The 20,624-nt window shown below is 38.0% G+C and overlaps 3 protein-coding genes and 3 non-coding genes across 6 annotated transcripts; 3 read left to right on the top strand and 3 right to left on the bottom strand.

Moving 5' to 3' along the window:
* The first annotated feature begins 171 nt into the window (after nucleotides 1–171).
* LOC143573650 (U1 spliceosomal RNA) lies at nucleotides 172–331 on the top strand. Its single transcript, XR_013142468.1, has one exon. It is a non-coding gene; the product is annotated as a U1 spliceosomal RNA (small nuclear RNA).
* Nucleotides 332–2,943: 2,612 nt separating this feature from the next.
* LOC143573636 (putative amino acid permease 7) lies at nucleotides 2,944–6,690 on the top strand. Its single transcript, XM_077058461.1, has 7 exons — nucleotides 2,944–3,043; nucleotides 3,130–3,366; nucleotides 4,015–4,108; nucleotides 4,323–4,537; nucleotides 4,656–4,789; nucleotides 4,866–5,093; nucleotides 6,085–6,690. Exons 1-7 carry the CDS (start codon nucleotides 2,944–2,946, stop codon nucleotides 6,484–6,486), a joined length of 1,410 nt encoding a protein of 469 aa, XP_076914576.1. The 3' UTR covers nucleotides 6,487–6,690.
* Nucleotides 6,691–7,387: 697 nt separating this feature from the next.
* On the top strand, nucleotides 7,388–7,547 carry LOC143573649 (U1 spliceosomal RNA). The gene has a single exon (XR_013142467.1). It is a non-coding gene; the product is annotated as a U1 spliceosomal RNA (small nuclear RNA).
* Nucleotides 7,548–14,073: 6,526 nt separating this feature from the next.
* Nucleotides 14,074–14,234, bottom strand: LOC143573648 (U1 spliceosomal RNA). Its single transcript, XR_013142466.1, has one exon. It is a non-coding gene; the product is annotated as a U1 spliceosomal RNA (small nuclear RNA).
* A 2,557-nt stretch (nucleotides 14,235–16,791) lies between these two features.
* Nucleotides 16,792–17,286, bottom strand: LOC143573635 (uncharacterized). The gene has a single exon (XM_077058460.1). The coding sequence runs from the start codon at nucleotides 17,284–17,286 to the stop codon at nucleotides 16,792–16,794; it is 495 nt and encodes a 164-aa protein (XP_076914575.1).
* Nucleotides 17,287–17,606: 320 nt separating this feature from the next.
* Nucleotides 17,607–19,997, bottom strand: LOC143573641 (putative amino acid permease 7; the record flags this gene model as incomplete). Its single annotated transcript, XM_077058465.1, has 6 exons — nucleotides 17,607–18,033; nucleotides 18,633–18,860; nucleotides 18,956–19,089; nucleotides 19,221–19,435; nucleotides 19,530–19,623; nucleotides 19,692–19,997. Coding segments are annotated over 6 exons (1,361 nt in total), but the record flags the coding sequence as incomplete, so codon positions are not given.
* Between the last annotated feature and the right edge of the window lie 627 nt (nucleotides 19,998–20,624).

The raw sequence follows: 20,624 nt of genomic DNA, 5'->3' as shown, positions 1-20,624 counted from the left end.
TTTTGAATAAGTATAAAGTGTATAGAAAATTATTTGGAGAAAAGCAAAGGAAGAGGCTGAAATGGGTTTTGAGTTGTATTAAAGTTCTTAGTTCTTTATCCCACATCGGCTGGATGGAAAAAGAGGTTAGGAAAGTGAGATTATAAAAGACAAGCAAGGGCACAGTAATACTCACTTACCTGGACGGGGTCAATGGGTGATCAAGAAGGCCCATGGCCTAGGTTAGTGACATCCATTGCACTCAGGAGGGGTGCCCGCCTAAGGTCGGCCCAAGTGGTCGAGCCTACGTCATAATTTGTAGCAGTGGAGGCCTGCATTTGCGCGGCCTCTTACCAATTCTTTAGTGGAACTTTTCTGGTGTGAGTGTCCTTCTGTTCGAAGAGAACTCCAACCATCTGTAAGAGTGAAATTTGATTATAATCAGATCGCACTTTTCACCTTCTTGTTCTGCTATTTTAACATAACATGAAAACTGGAAGCAATCATCTGTCCTCTGCGTTAATTTAGGCAGATGACGCCCACAAGGTGTTTAGTTGAGAGAGATGACAGTTGCTTTGCTATATGTTTAGTTTCCTTCACTCACTTTATGCTGTTGATGAACGGACAGCTCCCGCCCATAGATTTAACAGCTGGTTCAATTCTCCTCGTTGTATTTGCACTTGTGACCTTTTCTCAATGCATCCCTTCTCACTAATTTCCATTCTTTGATCATCGCAACGCCATCACAGTCACCTGCCATTCCTATTTGGAAGCTGTACATAACAACATTCTAGTTGACAGAGAATTGGCGTTGTTTAAATTTGTGGATGTGTTTATATGTTCTCACAATTAATTCTTTGATGATGTTACTACAAGGTGTTCGAGTCGCTGGTTTGTGCATTCTTGATGTACTTTAAATACTAATTTGTTCAAAGTGGGAGTTGTTTATACAATCACTTTGGCTATCAGCATTAGGTTTGTCATAATTTATTATTTACTATTGGTGATGGAGCAGCTGAGAAGTCAAATTGTTACCATGAACGCCGACACGAAGCAGCTTGTGAATACGAAACACAATTTTATATGCTTCTCTTTGGAATTATTCATATTATAGCTTCTCAAATACCCAAGTATCATAGTACAAAATCGCTCTTGGTTAGCCCAAACAATAGGTGAGGTGAGGATACAGTCAAATGAGTCAGGTCTAGTTAGGCCAACACATTTGGCCCATCTTTTCCTAACGGTTTCCCTACAAGCTGGTCATAGATGGTTATGTTTCCTAATTGTATTGTTATTATATATGGTAATGCCTTAGCTAGCAAGTTATGTTAGTCTATATAAACCAAGATAGGTTAGACATTATAGATTGTGGGTGTGAGATGCAACCGAGTTAGGGTTCATCTAGAGACACACGAGATGTAAACGAGTTAGGGTTCATCTAGATGCAACCGAGTTAGGGTTCATCAAGAGTCAAACCGAGTTAGGGCTCGAGAGTTGTAATCAGTTTTTTAAGTAATATTTTTTCTATATAATATTGAGAGTTATTCAATATTAATTATTGTGTGTTTATGTTTTGGTGAGTTATATCAATTCGTACTTGAGATCTCACCATTTAAAAATTTCTACGCTTCCTATCTTTCAGCAATTGTAATGAGCACCATACTTTGTTTTTTCTAGCCAAATCTTTTGGCAATTATTCCTTGAATAAAACCAAGGCAAATGTGGCTACAAAAAAGAGCAAACAATGGTGACGACACGAGGAAAACACCACTTAATAGTCCATGGTACTACCCTCTTTTGCGCAAAGAACATCTCAACCGGGAAGTATACAACCAACGACCAGGTAACTAAACCAGCAAATGCCACTTCTTCATTAAAGTTAAGAAAAAACATCCCTAATGATGTTGTTAAAACAACATACGATGTTCTAAAACACAACTGCAAAGGATTCATCTTAATCTCCCATATGTGAAAATCTTTTATGAATTCACTTTTCGGGTACCTTTAGCGTATGATCTTTCCACAGTGTGTATAACGTCTGACTGAATATCAGACAACAAAATAATGGCCCAGATCGAATTAAACACCGAAGAATATTTTGGCACAACTCACCAATTTTATTAATCAAGAAAATAACTCAAAACTTGATCACTTCTCCAATAACCCTTACATGAATTCTTTGGGTTTATATAGAGGCTCGATTACAATTAGAGTAAAACACAAACTCCTATTTATCTATTAAATAAAATTCCATCTCTATCTAATAAATAAAATATATAATTATCTCTAATTATAATAATTAATTAATTAATGAGATCGATCCATTAGCTCGAACCGGCCCCACCTTCCCGACCCATAACTCGGTTCGGGAATTAACTCCAACAATCACCCCCTTAATTTCCGAACCGGAATAAGCGGACCTTTAACTTCGAACATGTCTCTTTTGTTCCTTTTGATTTGACCCACGATCTTAACCTTCTCGGCTTTCACAACCATATCGGTCCTCATCAAATCTGGCCACCGACACCATCTTTTTAGCCTCCAATATCTTTACCATATTGAGTTACTTCTCCATTCTTAAAACATCAGCCACCATTTTGAATCTTATGAATCTGAACGAGTTGCCAAAAATATCCCTTTTCTCGACAACATAAGCATCCGAACTTCTTAAATTCACTCTATAACGTGTTAATCGTCCGACAAATTTGAGACATAGAAGGATGTCTCCCTGTTTTCGCCTTGTCACCTACCTGTACTCCATCTCTTCCCTATAAAATATTAAAAATGTATATATTGGTACAAAAGAAAAAGTATAGCCTAGAATAAAACTTTTTAAAGATTATAAATAAATTAAAGAAGAGAAAAAGGTAAAAAATAAGCAAAAGGTGACACGTACACACTCCCTCACACGTTCCTCCAATCTCTTCCCCTACAAAACCTCACTCTCACTCTCACGCACCTTCAATGGCCACACCAAATCGCACACAGGATCACTCTCCATTACTCAAACCCTCACATTCACATTCATCCGACGAAGAATCAGGCTTCCTCTCACACAGAACCGGTATAATAATAATAATAATAATAATAATAATTAGAAGCGATTTTCTGTTTTATTTGAATTTGTTTTTGATGTTGAATTAATAATAGGGACGATATGGACGGCAATTGCTCATATAATAACCGGAGTCATGGGCGCTGGTGTCTTGTCTCTTGGCTGGAGCTTGGCGCAACTCGGATGGTTCTTCGGCCCGCCCGCAATCGTCGTTTTCGCTGCCACGACCGTCGTTTCTACGTCCATTTTGTCCGATTGTTATAGATCTCCGCACTCAGAGTATGGGCCTGATAGGAATGCGTCGTTTACTCAAGCTGTTAATTGTTATTTAGGTCAGTCACTATGCATGCATTCCATGCAGATTAATATTCTTAGTGTAAACGTTTAGCAAACTGTTTGGCAGGAAGTTTGATTATGTTTAATAAATGAACGGACATGAACAAGGAATTTTGTTGGATTAACTAAATGAGCGGACACGGACAGAGGCTATGTTCGTGAACCTTCGATAATGTGTTCGTTAATTTTTGTTTGCTCATTAAAGGTTTTTATTATTTTCAATGACTTTTTTAATCTTATCGTATAGATTTAAGCATAATTACAGACTACAGAACACAAAATGTATTAGTATTATGTGGTTAATTATATGTAAAATCATCATATGAATATGAATGTTAGAAAAATCACAAGAACGAACTTGGTAGCCGGTGTGAACCGTTGACACTGGTCATTCTCGGTTAGCCAATACAAATTAAACCCTGTTTGTGTTCGTGAACTGTTCACGAGCAAGTTCATTGCCTTAGTGAAGTTCATTCTCGGTTAGCCAACACAAACAAGAAGTTTTTTTCGGTTAGGTGTTCGTGAACTGTTTGTTTGTCCGATAAAAGCTTAGTGAATGAACATGAACCCCAGTCAGCCCAAGTCTCCATTGCATATTTGCATTAATGGCTTCAAATTGAATCTGAAAGAATTTTAAAATGCAGGGGAGAAGAATCAGAAGATATGTGCAGTATTGTTAAATGAGAGTTTATACGGGAATGATATTGCTTACACTATTGCAACTGCAACCAGTATGAGGTGAATCAAGTTTACTGGTTTTGAACTTTTTAGCAAAACATATTGATAACTTATGCATTTGAAGCAGTTTGATGTCTCTTTGTTATCAATTTTTTCAAAATTTGAACCACTAATGTGGATATTTGTTTGATAATGAAAGATTTTTACTATGCATATATTGGATTTATTAGCATTAATTTTGGGACATTGTAAGGTGTTTGACAACATGATGCAGGGCAATATTGAAATCAAATTGTTATCATGAACAAGGGCATGATGCAGCTTGTTCATATCCAGATAGCATCTATATGCTACTGTTTGGAGTTGTGCAAATTATCATGTCTCAGATACCAAACTTCCATGACATGGCTTGGTTGTCGGTTGTCGCTGCCATTATGTCGTTTGCTTATTCCATCATTGGTTTGGGGCTTGGTTTTGCAAAAGTTATTGGTACATCTTCCTTTAATTGTTTTATTATTGGATTGTTAATGCAAATCAATATTAGGCAGGATCAATGTAATGCATCATATATTCTTGTTTCTAAAATAATATTATGTTGGTATCTCAGCAAATGGGGAGATTATGGGGAGTATTGGAGGAGTTCCAGCAGCTTCTGCAACTGATAAAGTATGGCTAGTTTTTCAAGGTCTTGGAGATATAGCTTTTGCTTATCCATACTCCATAATCCTCTTAGAAATTCAGGTTCTTTTCTTAAATGGACTTACTTGGTTGCATGATTTTTAATAAATAATTAATCTTGATTGCATTATTAATAAAGGATATGTTGAAATCACCACCGTCTGAAAGGAGAACCATGAAGAAAGCTTCAAGGTCTGCAATAGTTATAACCACCTTTTTCTATTTGTGTTGTGGGAGCTTCGGCTATGCAGCCTTCGAAAACAACACACCTGGAAATCTCTTGACTGGGTTCGGGTTTTATGAGCCCTATTGGCTTGTTGATTTGGCCAATGTTTGTGTTGTTCTTCATCTTGTTGGCGGATATCAGGTACTTCCTTTTTAATTTGGGTAGACGTTAGGGGTGTGTTTGTGGTCCGATTTGGCTGGTTTTGATGAATATTTTGAGCTGGACCAGTAGAAAATACAAAACGAACCAGCCGGTTTTCATGGTTTTACGGTTCATATTTGCCGGTTTTATACAAAAAATTATAAATTTCACAGAAGGGTAATTTTGTCTTAACTTAATATATGATAAGAACTGAACATGTATATAATATGTATAGATAATTACATTCCTAAATTAAAAAATAATAATACAATGTTGAATGGTCGGTTCTAAGTTCCAAATGTAAACTGAACCCTAAACCCTCAAACCATAAAACTAAACCGTACATATTTTCAGCCGGCTGACTTTCTTGGGTTTGGGCGGTTTGACGGGTTATGAACACCCCTAGTAGAGGTGGCATGATGAATGGGTCAGGTTAAGGCTACGTGTCAAAAAACTTAATCTGAGATGAACCGGTTCCAAGTTTCAAACTGTAAACTGAAACGTAAACCGTCAAACCGTTAAAACCAAACCATGAACCGAACTGTACATATTTCAACCAGCCGACTTTCTTCGGTTCGGGCTGTGCATTCGGTTTCAATGAGTTATGAACAGAAGTGGCGTAACGGGTTACAAGCCAAAAACTTAAATTTTATATGGATCAAAAAGGGTTGGGTTAGGCTGGACCGGCTCACAAACATACTTAATTTGAGTATGGGCCAATAAATAGCGCGCTAAATGTAATAACAGAATCTGTATAATACATACATTTGCAATCTAATCTTCTTTATTAAGCGATTTAGGAGGTTTTAAGGCATTTGAGTGCACTTTGGATGAATTTCAATCTGTTCGGCCATTTGGCATGCCAAATGAAAAAACATAACCCGAATCAACCCATTTATTAATAAGTAGGTTGAAGTCACCACCTCCATTTTTGGGTCAAACCGTAAGCTTTGACTAACTTTTCATATTCATTTTTATGAATGCTATACAGGTCTTTGGTCAACCCGTATTTGCACTTGTGGAAACATGGTTTTCTGAGAGATACCCGGACAGTAATTTTGTAAACGCGTTTTACCAACTAAAGGTACCGTCACTAACGACATTTCAGCTAAATCCGTTCAGACTATGCTTCAGAACAATATATGTTGTGTCCACAACTGGAATTGCCATGCTGTTTCCATATTTTAATGAAGTGTTGGGAGTGTTAGGGGCTTTAAACTTTTGGCCATTAGTCGTGTATTTCCCCGTGGAGATGTACTCTGTGCAGAAAAAGATTGTACCTTGGTCAAGAAAATGGGTCGCGCTTAAGGCTTTCAACATTGGTTGCTTTTTTGTATCAGCTGTGGGATTCATCGGATCGTTAGAAGGACTCATAACGGCTAAATTGAGCTAAATACATGTTTACTTTTCTTCTTCACATGTAATGTATCATCATTGTAGCATTTTATTGATATTCCTGTTTTGTTATAGATTTGTAGTTCCTTTTATGTAATAAATGTAGCCTGAAACTTCACACCTATGTTCATTGTTTACTCAAATCTCATGATAGACTTCTATAGAGTATTTTACAATCAGCTAGTGTCTGTCCTTGTGGTTGTGGGATAAGCTGTTTTTTTTATATATCTTAACAACTAATTTTTCCTTGTGGTTGTGGGATAAGCTGTTTTTTTATATATCTTAACAGCTAATTTTCTTTTGATGTTTACTTTAATCAAAATATTGTATTTGTTAGTATATTTATGTGTTTCGCAGAAGTGCCAATTTTTGAACATAATAAGAATATACGAAGTTTATGGATTGACATTTCTAACATGTTTAAAAAAACATGTTATGTTCAGGTTGACATGTTTAACCTGTTTAGTCAAAGATATTGGCCCGCCAACCTATTTAGCTAAGCAAGTCAACCCATTATTCTGATTAACACGTTTACAACCTCATTATTACCTACCAGTTTGCTTGACACATTTAGATGATTGGGTTAAATGGATCGTTTTTAGTTACATTATATAAAGTGTGTGTGAGTTGGGTTGATGTGTTTTTGAAACAAATAAAATGTTCGTTGAATTATTCAACCCGTAACTGACCAACCTGATACGATTGACACCCTATTTTAGTATGTTAGTTTTTGAATAAGTATAAAGTGTATAGAAAATTATTTGGAGAAAAGCAAAGGAAGAGGCTGAAATGGGTTTTGAGTTGTATTAAAGTTCTTAGTTCTTTATCCCACATCGGCTGGATGGAAAAACAGGTTAGAAAAGTGAGATTATAAAAGACAAGCAAGGGCACAGTAATACTCACTTACCTGGACGGGGTCAATGGGTGATCAAGATGGCCCATGGCCTAGGTTGGTGACCTCCATTGCACTCAGGAGGGGTGCCCGCCTAAGGTCGGCTCAAGTGGTCGAGCCTACGTCATAATTTGTGGCAGTGGAGGCCTGCGTTCGCGCGGCCTCTTACCAATTCTTTAGCGGAAACTTATATTATTTGTTTGCTTTTCTGGTGTGAGTGTCCTTCTGTTCAAAGAGAACTCCAACCATCTGTAAGAGTGAAATTTGATTATAATTAGATCGCACTTCTAACCATCTTTTTCTGCTATTTTAACATAACATGAAAACTGGAAGCAATCATCTGTCCTCTGCGTTAATTTAGGCAGATGACTCCCACAAGGTGTTTAGTTGAGAGAGATGACAGTTGCTATGCTATATGTTTAGTTTCCTTCACTCACTTTATGCTGTTGATGAACGGACAGCTCCCGCCCATAGATTTAACAGCTGGTTCAATTCTCCTCGTTGTATTTGCACTTGTGACCTTTTCTCAATGCATCCCTTCTCACTAATTTCCATTCTTTGATCATCGCAACGCCATCACAGTTACCTGCCATTCCTATTTGGAAGCTGTACATAACAACATTCTAGTTGACAGAGAATTGGCGTTGTTTAAATTTGTGGATGTGTTTATATGTTCTCACAATTAATTCTTTGATGATGTTACTACAAGGTGTTCGAGTCGCTGGTTTGTGCATTCTTGATGTACTTTAAATACTAATTTGTTCAAAGTGGGAGTTGTTTATACAATCACTTTGGCTATCAGCATTAGGTTTGTCATAATTTATTATTTACTATTGGTGATGGAGCAGCTGAGAAGTCAAATTGTTACCATGAACGCCGACTCGAAGCAGCTTGTGAATACGAAACACAATTTTATATGCTTCTCTTTGGAATTATTCATATTATAGCTTCTCAAATACCCAAGTATCATAGTACAAAATCGCTCTTGGTTAGCCCAAACAATAGGTGAGGTGAGGATACGGTCAAATGAGTCAGGTCTAGTTAGGCCAACACATTTGGTCCATCTTTTCCTAACGGTTTCCCTACAAGCTGGTCATAGATGGTTATGTTTCCTAATTGTATTGTTATTATATATGGTAATGCCTTAGCTAGCAAGTTATGTTAGTCTATATAAACCAAGATAGGTTAGACATTATAGATTGTGGGTGTGAGATGCAACCGAGTTAGGGTTCATCTAGAGACACACGAGATGTAAACGAGTTAGGGTTCATCTAGATGCAACCGAGTTAGGGTTCATCAAGAGTCAAACCGAGTTAGGGCTCGAGAGTTGTAATCAGTTTTTTAAGTAATATTTTTTCTATATAATATTGAGAGTTATTCAATATTAATTATTGTGTGTTTATGTTTTGGTGAGTTATATCAATTCGTACTTGAGATCTCACCATTTAAAAATTTCTACACTTCCTATCTTTCAGCAATTGTAATGAGCACCATACTTTGTTTTTTCTAGCCAAATCTTTTGGCAATTATTCCTTGAATAAAACCAAGGCAAATGTGGCTACAAAAAAGAGCAAACAATGGTGACGACACGAGGAAAACACCACTTAATAGTCCATGGTACTACCCTCTTTTGCGCAAAGAACATCTCAACCGGGAAGTATACAACCAACGACCAGGTAACTAAACCAGCAAATGCCACTTCTTCATTAAAGTTAAGAAAAAACATCCCTAATGATGTTGTTAAAACAACATACGATGTTCTAAAACACAACTGCAAAGGATTCATCTTAATCTCCCATATGTGAAAATCTTTTATGAATTCACTTTTCGGGTACCTTTAGCGTATGATCTTTCCACAGTGTGTATAACGTCTGACTGAATATCAGACAACAAAATAATGGCCCAGATCGAATTAAACACCGAAGAATATTTTGGCACAACTCACCAATTTTATTAATCAAGAAAATAACTCAAAACTTGATCACTTCTCCAATAACCCTTACATGAATTCTTTGGGTTTATATAGAGGCTCGATTACAATTAGAGTAAAACACAAACTCCTATTTATCTATTAAATAAAATTCCATCTCTATCTAATAAATAAAATAGATAATTATCTCTAATTATAATAATTAATTAATTAATGAGATCGATCCGTTAGCTCGAACCGGCCCCACCTTCCCGACCCATAACTCGGTTCGGGAATTAACTCCAACAATCACCCCCTTAATTTCCGAACCGGAATAAGCGGACCTTTAACTTCGAACATGTCTCTTTTGTTCCTTTTGATTTGACCCACGATCTTAACCTTCTCGGCTTTCACAACCATATCGGTCCTCATCATCTTGGTCTTCACATCTTGTAACTTTTCTTGATCCATGACTTTGTTCTTTCGGCTCTCCCGAACTCGACCTCCTTTATGACCGTGTCCACGACCATTTCCTCGGCCGCATGAGCTCACATAACCGCTCCTTTGGTTGCGATTCTTGTCATCTAATCGAGCGAACAACAGTTTTCCTTGATCATCTTTTGTTCCCGAATCATTTAACTTTTCCTGAATCGGCATGAATTTCTTAACATAACCCGAAACTCCCACTATTAATTTGATCGTGTATAACCAGTTTCTCGTTCGAAACGCCTTCATCATAAGTTTACCCTCGTCATCGTACAAGAGCAAATAATTCTCCTTCATACGAACATCACACCCGTTCTCCGTTGCTTGACCGAGACTTATTATATTATCTTTCAAACTTGGTATAAATAAACATAGGATAAAACCCGATCATCTCCGATTTTCGATTTTAATAAAATCTTCCCTTTACCGCATATATCAACATACGACCCGTCCCCGAATTTTACCTTACCCGTTATATTTTTGTTGAGTTCGGAAAAATACGACTGGTTACCTGTCATGTGGTTCGACGCTCCGTTGTCGAGATACCAAGTGCCTTCTTCCACTTTCTCGGCTTCAAGCCTTTTCGGGTTAACTCGTTCTTCGTTTAAGTAAATTGTCTCGTGAAGATTTAAATAACCAGCCGGCTCACTATCGGCTTCTTCTTTTGTTTCAGCCAGATTTGCTTCCTGGTTTGCTCGTCTTCGTTCCGGACACGAGGACGCGAAGTGTCCCATCTCGTCACACCGAAAACACTTAATCTGAGAGCGGTCTTTCCTTTCTCTTACCCGTCCTTCGGTTTGGTACGATCCTTGTCCTCCGGTTTCCCGGCCTCTTCCACGTTCCCATGAACTCGGCCCACTCCTACCTCGGCTACCGGACTGATCATACGATTTACCTTTGTAACTACCTTCAGTTCGATTGAAAAGTAATTGACTTTAAGACTCAAAAGCGCGCTCTCGCCCTCGTAAACGTTCCTCAAATGCCTTAAGTCTTCCAACAGCATCTTCAAACCTCATACTATCAAGATCAACAGTTTGCTCGATTGAGGCTACCAGGTTGAAGTATTTGTCTGGAACCGCGTCGAGTAACTTCTTCACTAAAGCATCTTGCGTGAATACGTAACCAAGACCCGTTTCCTTTGAAACCATACCGGTTATTTTTCCTGCAAACTGATCAACAGTCTCGTTTTCCGCCATCTTGAGTTTCTCAAATTCACTTTTCAATGTTAGGAGTCGAGCCTTTTGGACTCGCTCAGCCCCAACATATTGTGCCTTCAAAGCCGCCCATATCTCTCGTGCATTCTTGTATTTAGCAATCTGAAGAAGAATATCACCTTCCACAACTTGAAACAAAAACGACTTTGCCGTTTTATTCTTCTTCGCATCAATAGCCGCACAATCGCCTGTGATGTAATTAGTTCCATTCTGGTTGATATTCTTGATTGTCCAAAATTGCTTCCACCACAATCGCCCATGATGTAATTAGTTTCATTCAGCTTTGGAACCTGTAACGAAATCCCCCCCGGTCGCTTTGGGTTGGATTATCGGTCTTTCTTCTTCACCTGCCATTGACGCCCTTTTTTTCTTCCATCGGTAAACACTTAATGGTGTCGAACTCCCTTGCTCCAGTTCGTTGGAACAAATACAAACCAATCAATCCCGAACCACTTTTCAGAACCTCTCGAAAACCAAATCACGTACAACCAACTAAACTTGATTTTATGTTCCTATTTTCTTTTAAATCTGTTGCCTTCGAAAAACAACCACTTGTTTTCCAAAAATAATAATAATCTTTTTTTCCTTTTCTTTCGTAGCCTATCCCGTGGCAACCAAAATTATCCAACAAGAAACATAATACTTTTGACCTTTTTTTTTTCCCCTTAACTTTGCCTTCTAAGGAATCCTCTCCTGTTGATCTGCCTTTACGCTGTGTTCCTGAGTCTCATTTAACAGGGGGAGAGGAAGGAAAAGAGAGGAAAATATGAAAAAATCATGTTCCTGAGATTTTTTAAGAAGGGAAGGGAAGGGGAAATGATGGAAAATGTTGGAAAATGTGAACATATTATCATCATTCCAAATTGGAGAGATTAGGAGAGAAAATACTTATGTTTAATAATAATTTTCTATTAATTCCTAAATTACTCTTATATCTAACTTCTATTATAGTTTACTTAAAGGGTATAATAGAAAAATTGCAACTTTCCTTTCTTTTCCTCTTAACTCGCGAACAACAAAAATCTTTAATTTCCTTTCCTTTCCTTTCCTTTTTATTAAACTCAGGAACACGAAATAAAATCAAACATTTTCCTTCCCTTAGCTTTCTTTCCTGTTATAATTCCCCTTCCTTCCCCTCCCCTCGTTAAATGAGACTCGGGAACACAGTGTTAATTTGCACCGAAACAGAACCCCACTTCCAATATGCTTTCTGCTTGACCCGCCTCACCACAGATCAGAGAACACAAACTCACATAGATTCTTTTCGAAGAACAAATTATGGCCTTATTCCGGATTGCGTCTTCGATCACAGCTTAACCGAACCCTTTTTATCAATCACGACTTTGATCGATAAACACCAAGAGCTTAACCGCTTTGATACCAATTAATGGCCCAGATCGAATTAAACACCAAAGAATATTTTGGCACAACTCACCAATTTTATTAATCAAGAAAATAATTCAAAACTTGATCACTTCTCCAATAACCCTTACATGAATTCTTTGGGTTTATATATAGGCTCGATTACAATTAGAGTAAAACACAAACTCCTATTTATCTATTAAATAAAATTCATCTCTATCTAATAAATAAAATAAATAATTATCTCTAATTATAATAATTAATTAATTAATGAGATCGATCCATTAGCTCGAACCGGCCCCACCTTCCCGACCCATAACTAGGTTCGGGAATTAACTCCAACACAAAATGGTACAAAATTTCATCATCCGTGACACTCCCATGAATCCATGATATGAGGTGTCTATTGCGAGTTTCGACTCATGTACCAATTACCTGAGAATTTTCTGTTTAAGTTGAATAAATAGTTTAGATTAAAATGAAAAAGGAGGTGAACAAGTCAAAAGTGGCGGTGTAATTTTAATGCAGCAAACCTGTAAAAACATTTTACACAAAAAAGTTAAGATTATCATTATACTTATCTGGTAACACATAATTTTATTTCCAAAAATGTTGATTGACATCTCGGGCAAATCATATGCTGTTTTGTTCTGCCCATATAGCAGATATCGGACGAAAGTACTTTGGGTTAAACACAGCATTCCCTAACCCGTTCCGGAACATACCAAAATTACCCTTTGACCATTGCTGAAATAGGGTGGCATTTTGTTTTACCATCGGGTTAAGGTATAACTTGATATCCACCAAAGTGCATAGAAACGCATGCATTAGCAAAATCGTCAAGAAAATATGGTTCATAAAATCCTAACCGGGTCAAGATATTCCCAGGAGTCAAGTTCCCGAACGCTGCATAGCCAAATCCACCACAGTCCACAGCTCAGGTAAGAAAACAGTTGCGGAGGTAAACACAGACAATTTCTTAGCCATCACTTTTGTTTCTAAAAGGGTATGCAAATGCATTGTCTCCAACCAACCACACTTTTTGAATCGGTTTATCAGTTGGAACTTCTCTTACGCAGCCTTTGATTTTATGATTTCCTGCAGTCGCATTTTGAAAGTATAAATTATAGCTGAAATAGAAACAGGTAGAACAGGCTAAACATGTCAATGGTAGCCAAACATGTGCTCTTAATCGTATTATTTCAAAGAATGAATAATAATATAGTTCTGTACTAAGATTAATTAATACATTAATTCTTTCTTTTCTTTATTTGAAAAGATGGACCAAATGTGTTTAGCTGAAGTGATTGTATAAACAACTCCCACTTTGAACAAATTGAAATTTGAAGCACACCAAGAATGCACAAACCGGCGACTCGAATACCTTGTAGTAACGTCATCAAAGAATTGTGAAAACAAACAAGCACGCCCACAAATTTAAAAATACCAATTCTCTGCTACCTAGAATGTTGTTATCTACATCTTCCAAATAGGAACGGTTGCGATGATCAGAATAAGAATGGAAATTAGTGAGAATGGTCACAAGTGCCACTAAAACAAGAAAAACTGGAGCAGCAATCCATCCAAGCTAATGATAGTCGTCCTATCCTCCCCTCCATCGACAACATAAACCAAAGCAATTTACCCAACAATAGACACTGAAACCCAGAATGCAAACAGCCCCACCTCAAAGCACATAAACAAGTTTCTACTAAAGAAATGGTAGAGGCCGCGCGAACGCAGACCTCCACTGCCACAAATTATGACGTAGGCTCGACCACTTGGGCCGACCTTAGGCGGACACCCCTCCTGAGTGCAATGGAGGTCTCCAACCTAGGCCATGGGCCTTCCTGATCACCCATTGACCCCGTCCAGGTAAGTGAGTGTTACCGTGCCCTTGCTTGTCTTTTATACTCCCACTTTCCTCACCTGTTTTTCCATCCAGCCAATGTGGGATGGGAACTTCAATTAACTAATACCAATACCTCCCTTCCATCTCCTCTTTGCTTGTATATATGCAAATGATTTTTAAAATTTTTTATACATATTCAAATTAGCAAATTAAACATAGGAGATTAGGAGGTGTCCGCCATGTCATTTGCGAGTTGACGGGTTGAGATGTTCGATCCAAACACGCCCAAAAGTTTCATTTGTAACAAAAATCAATACTAATATGCACACACTTAAAAGTCGTGTAACTCAAAAACAACAAAGTTAGCACGTTTATGTAAATGTGTCAAAGGGTTTGTGGGTAATAATCAAGTGTAAACGTGTTTGTTGGGTTGACGAGTTGTAAAAAAATTGGGCCAAACAGGTCATAAATGGGTTAGTGGGTTGACATTTTTAACTAAACGGGTTAAACAAGTCAACCTGAACATGATGCGTTTTTTACATGTTTAGACATGGTAGCCCAAAACCTTATTATATTTGTGTTGTGTCCGAAAATTGTCACCCACGCTAAACACAAATATACACGTCAAAAGAAAATCAGTTGAAAATATGTATAAAAAGCATATCCGAAAGGACAGACGAATAAAAATCATGAGATGATATTGACTGAACATAGGTGAAGTTTCGGACTACGTTTATTACATAAAAGGAATTAGCAAATTGTATGATGAATAAGCCAAGAATGTCAATAGAATGCCATTGAAGCTGAATGCTGAAATTTAGCAATAACAAGTCCTTTCAGTGATTTCTTTGTACAAAGTACATCTCCACTGGGAAAATATAAGACTAATGGCCAAAAGTTTAAGGCCCCTAACACTTGATTAAAATATGGAAACAACATCGCAATTCCAGTTGTAGACACAACGCATACGGTTCTGAAACATAGTCTGAAAGAATTAAACTTGAAATGTTGTTAGTGGCAGCAACTTTAATTGATAAAGCCCGTTTATAAAGTGACTGTTTGGAATTACAAACTATAATAAGCCAAGAATATCAATAAAGTGCCCATGAAGAAATGAAGTTGAATGCTACAATGATATGATGTTGCAGATGAAGAAGAAGCGTATACATGTATTTAGCTCAGTTTAGCCTATATGTGTCCTTTTAGTGATCTGATGAATCCCGCAACTGATACAAGAAAGCAAGCAAAGTTAAAAGTCTTAAACGCGGCCCATGTTCTTGACCAAGGTACAATTTTTTTCTCTGGCAAAAATAGTACTTCTGCGCACAGGGACATAAATGACTAATGGCCAAAAGACTCATATGAATGATTATTGAGCTTCTATTCTTATGGTATATTGTAGTTGACTTGACACTAATAATCACAAAAGTTTTGTAACAACCATTATGACCAAGTGGCTATAAGGCTGCGTGTTATGGTGGGGGGCTTCGAAGCCCCTCCACAATGCCACGTCAGCGCCACGTGGACACTAGGGGCATCGAAGCCCCAGGGCATAATGCCCCTCTATGGTGAGGGAGCTTCGAAGCCCAACATTTTTCTTTTTTTGTTAAAACAAAAAAACCAATACAATAATATATAATACAATAATAAAAAAAATACAATAATACTAAAATACAAAATAAATTGAATAAAAAAACATATAAAAAAATTAAAGCTATTTTTAGTCGCCGTCATCTTGCTTATTACTCCAAAGATATTCAACCAAATCCGATCGAAGGCTGAAATTCGTTTCCCTTTTTTGTGTTTTTAATAGATTAGCAAGTTTCTCATCTTCGTTTAGTGTACAGATCGGCTCTGGCTCATTGTTGTACTCGCCTTGGCAAACTGCTCTACCCGAATCCTCCAATATCATATTATGCAAGATAATGCAAGTGTACATTATGTTTCTTAACTTATCCAATTGTATAAAAGGAGCCGGTTGTCTAATGATAGACCAACGTTTCTTTAATACACCGATGCCCTTTCGATGTCTTTTCTTGCCGACTCGTGTTTTTTCTTGAAATACTGATGTTTTTCATCAGTTGGGCACGTAAAGCTAAGAACCAACATGGTCCACTCCGGATAAATACCGTCGACTAGATAATATCCGTATTCGTAGTTGACGTCGTTCGTGGAAAATGAGATGTCGGGCGAGACTCCGTCTGTGAGGCGGTCAAAAATAGGGGACGCATTAATCACAGCTATATCATTGTTTGCACCGGGCGTCCCAAAAAAACGCATGCCATATCCAAAGATCAAATGATGCAGCCACCTCAAGAATAACTGTTGGGCCGTCATGATCACCCCGATGATATTGACCTTGCCAAGCAACAGGACAGGCTTCCCATTCCTAATGCATGCAATCGAGGCTACCAAGCATCCCGGGAAAACCGTGTCTTTGATTATGCACCTCGTATATTTTTTGTACGTCGCTTTGAGTCGGCTTCCTCAAATATTTTTTATGATATAGTTGTGGAATACCTAAGTTTAACAAATTTTATGAAATTCATGCTTAAAATGTTACGGTTTTGAAATAAATAATTAGAATATTAATACTCACATTCGCAGAATGTGTGAAGCGCTTCACGAGCCACTGTCACCGACATCTGTAAGTACTCTTCCATGGCGTCGCTCGCAGTCCCGTACGCTAGTTGACGAATTGCCGCCGTGCATTTTTTCATTGTTGAATATCCCGGTTTACCTCTCGCATCTGCCCGTTGTTGGAAGAATGCATAAACACTTTCTAAATCACCAACTATTCGTAAAAATAGTTGGTGACTCATTCGAAAACGGCGCCGAAATCGTTCCGAATCAAAAGTCGCGTCCGGCGAAAAATAATCTTTCATCAACCGGTCATGCGCACCTACGCGATCCCGTTGAAGATGAGGCCGTCTTTCTAGTGGTTGTGAGCTTTCGCAATTCTGGACTACGAGTCGGGCAGCCTCTAGAACGGCACTAAATATCGCTTCATCCTCTAAATCCGAATTGGAAATATCGTCGATATCGGGTTGGAAGTCGGGTGAGAAAGATGAGTCGAAAGACATATTTGAGGAGAAAGTTTTATAAAGTTTAAATAGGAGAATGGAGTGTTTGTAGAGGTTGGATGAATGGTATATATATATATAGTATTTTATATTATTTAATTTTTTTTAAACGGTCATAATGCCGTTGGTGGTGCCCCCCACCTCACCCCCCACCGCGCCCATCATCCCCTCCACCCTTCCCCCCTCCGCGCCCCCCGACGGTGTTTGCAGCCCTACCGCGCCCTTCTCCCCCCTCCACGGCGCCCATAGCGCACAGCCTAATGGTCAATTCCAAAATACAAATCAAAACATTTTTATTTCACTATAAGGGAATAGTAATAACATTCTTTTATGTACGTTTAGTGAGCAATGTAGTTTGTTTTTCTAGCCAAATCTTTTGGCAATTATTCCTTGAACAGAACCAACAAACGCAAAAGTAGCAACAAAAAAGCAAACAATGGTGAACACACGAAGAAAACACCACTTAACAGTCCAAGGTATAACCTTTTTGTGCACAATGTACATCTCAGCCGGGAAGTATACAACCAACGGCCAGAAGGTCACTGAACCAGCAAATGCCACAACTTCATTGAAGTAAGGAAATAACATCCCTAATGCTGTTGTTAAAACAACATACAATGTTCTAAAACACAACCGCATAGGATTCATCCTAATCTCCCATATGCGAAAATCTTTTATGAATTCACTTTCTGGGTACCTTTCAGCGTATGCTCTTTCCACAAGCCCGAATAATGTCTGACTGAATATCTGACAACAAAATGTAAAGTGTTACCAAGTTTCATCATGCGGGACACTTCCTCGGGGTGTCAATTTTGACTCATTTACCTAATGTTCTGTCTTGTAGTCAAATGGTGAAAATTTGAACAAAAAGTTCAGATTACAACGGGTCAAAGGGATGAACAGGTCACACGTGACGAGTGAATTTTCAATGCATAAAACTTGTAAAATCATTTTGCCCAACAAGTTAAGTCCATAATTCTAATTATGTAATGACACATTAATTACTTACAAAAAAGTAAATTGACACCTTAGGCGAATCCTGCATAGTTTTGTTATGTCCGGTGAAGATAGCACACAAAAGTTCTATGGTTTAAAGCCCACCATGCCCTATCATGTTTCGACTCATGTGAACACGCTTTTAGTTGAGTCGTGCATTCGCGTCTTTAGGAAGAGTCCGCTATTTCATCTAGTTTCTTATTTATTTAAGTGGTAGTTCTATTTGAAAGTTGTCAGATATTGATAAAATCATCAAGCACCCAAGTAATCTTTTTAAAGTTGTGATCCCAATAACCGAACAGACATTACACTTTAGATTATTTTTTGATGGAAGAAGGCTAAGGTTTTACCTGATACCCGCCAATTAAGTGCAGAAAAACACACGCGTTAGCAAAATCGACGAGGATATATGGTTCATAAAATCCAAACCCGGTCAAGATATTCCCAGGGGTCGAGTTCCCGAAGGCTGCATAGCCAAATCCACCACAACAGAGGTAAAAAACAGTTGTGGTAAAAACTGCAATTCTTGATGCTTTCATCATGGTGACTTCTACAGATGGAGGTGATTTCAGAGTAGTCTACATATATACAAATATATCAATATTGCGCGGTTAAGTTTCAAAACAAGCATGGGGTGCTTTAATCTAGATGACATAGACATAAATATCATCACCTGTGTCTCAAGAAAAATTAAGTGAAAGGGGTACGCAAACGCAATGTCTCCAATAGCTTGAGCAACTAACCATACTTTTTGAATCGGTTCCTCGGTTGGAACTCCTCCTATGCTACCTTTAATCTTCCCATTTCCTGCAGTCTCATTTTGAACACATAATTATAGCTAAAACTGCAACGGGTTAAAAGTAGCCAAACATGTACTTTTTTAAGTGTTTACAAAATCACATTATAGCAAAGAAAAGATGGGTGTCCCATGTGCTTACCTAGTGTTTGGGCTAGCCCGAGTCCGGATCCAATAAGAGAGTACGTGAAGGACATGGCTGCAGCAATAACCGAGAGCCATTTTGTACTATGGAAATTGGGTATTTGAGAAGCTACAATATTAATAATTCCAAATAAAAGCATATAAAATTCTATCCCATATTCACAAGCTGCCTCGTGCCCGTGGTCATGGTAACAATTCGACTTCTGAATTGCTCTACCACCAACAGAAAACAATGACAAATTAGACCGAACGTCATTGCTCATTATTACAAAAAAACATTGTTCGTGGTAACCAAAATGAAGCATACCCAATGCTGCTAGCAGATGTGATTGTATAAACAACTCCCACTTTGAACAAATTAAAGTACACCAGCAATGCACAAACGAGTGCACTCGGATCCCCTGTTACATCATCGAAAGTTGTTAAAACAAGCTAACAGCATCCACAAGTTAAAACAATATTATGCTACCTAGAATGTTCTGTACGGCTTCCAAGTAGGAACGATTGGTTACGCTGATGCCATTGCGATCAGAGACAGTATGGAAATTGTTGAGAATGGATGCATTGAGAAGGGTCACAAGTGCAAATAATATAAAAGAAATTGGACCAGCAATCCATCCAAGCTGTGCAACACTCCAAGACAAAGATAGCACCCCTGATCCTATAACCGCTGTTATTATATGGGCAAGAGCTGTCCACACATCCCCTTCATCAACAAATAAAAAATAATCAGTCGGTCTAAGATTGTGTGTAGTGGGGTGGCGCCCCAAGCCGCCTCACCATGTAAATGTCCGCCAAAGCCAGACAGACCATTACAGGTGGACGCCAAAAGGAAGGGAGTCCCTTTGCGCACTACCTTGTTAATGGGTGCAAGGGCTTGGTTTTCCAACTAATCAAATTCATCAACTTACATTTTTATATAAAAGTAAAATAGAGATTTAATAAGAGTTGTGTTTTTAGTTAAACCATTGTGCGTTTTTTATGGAAAAGTTAGTGAGAGCCCACGTGCCTACGTGACACTTTTTCAGGCCCGTCTCTGAGATTTCGAGTGCCCAAGACGAGTATGAAAAATGTGCCTAATATAACTTTTTTTTTTCAAATGGCCCTGGCCCAATCATTTACCAATTAATTACAACTGATAGGACTTAGGCCCAATTTACCAATTAAACAAACTGTTAGACCCATCACCCATATTATCACCAATCTATTAAAACTTAGAACGACCCAAATCCATGTTTGTTTATATTGGAATGTTAGTATAATTTTTAGGCCTTTTATATAAACTCATACCCCTACATAAACATTAAAAAAACTATATTTAAAAAATTCCATGTCCCCGCTGAAAACGGGCCCGACACAGCTGCTTTGGGTGAGAGCGATGCCTGCAAGTTTTCACGTTTTA

Source organism: Bidens hawaiensis, unplaced genomic scaffold (assembly GCF_021521415.1).
Source record: "Bidens hawaiensis isolate Kalapana, Puna unplaced genomic scaffold, B.hawaiensis_p1.1 tig00026606_1, whole genome shotgun sequence".
NCBI classification, from domain to species: Eukaryota; Viridiplantae; Streptophyta; class Magnoliopsida; order Asterales; family Asteraceae; genus Bidens; species Bidens hawaiensis.
This window is presented reverse-complemented; position numbering and strand designations above follow the sequence as displayed.

Coding starts and splice junctions, on each gene's coding strand:
- LOC143573636 (XM_077058461.1), top strand. CDS start 2,944: ATGGCCACACCAAATCGCACACAGGATCACTCTCCATTACTCAAACCC. Junction 3,367..4,014: donor AGCTGTTAATTGTTATTTAG/GTCAGTCACTAT, acceptor TTTAAAATGCAG/GGGAGAAGAATCAGAAGATA. Junction 5,094..6,084: donor ATCTTGTTGGCGGATATCAG/GTACTTCCTTTT, acceptor AATGCTATACAG/GTCTTTGGTCAACCCGTATT.
- LOC143573635 (XM_077058460.1), bottom strand. CDS start 17,286: ATGTCTTTCGACTCATCTTTCTCACCCGACTTCCAACCCGATATCGAC.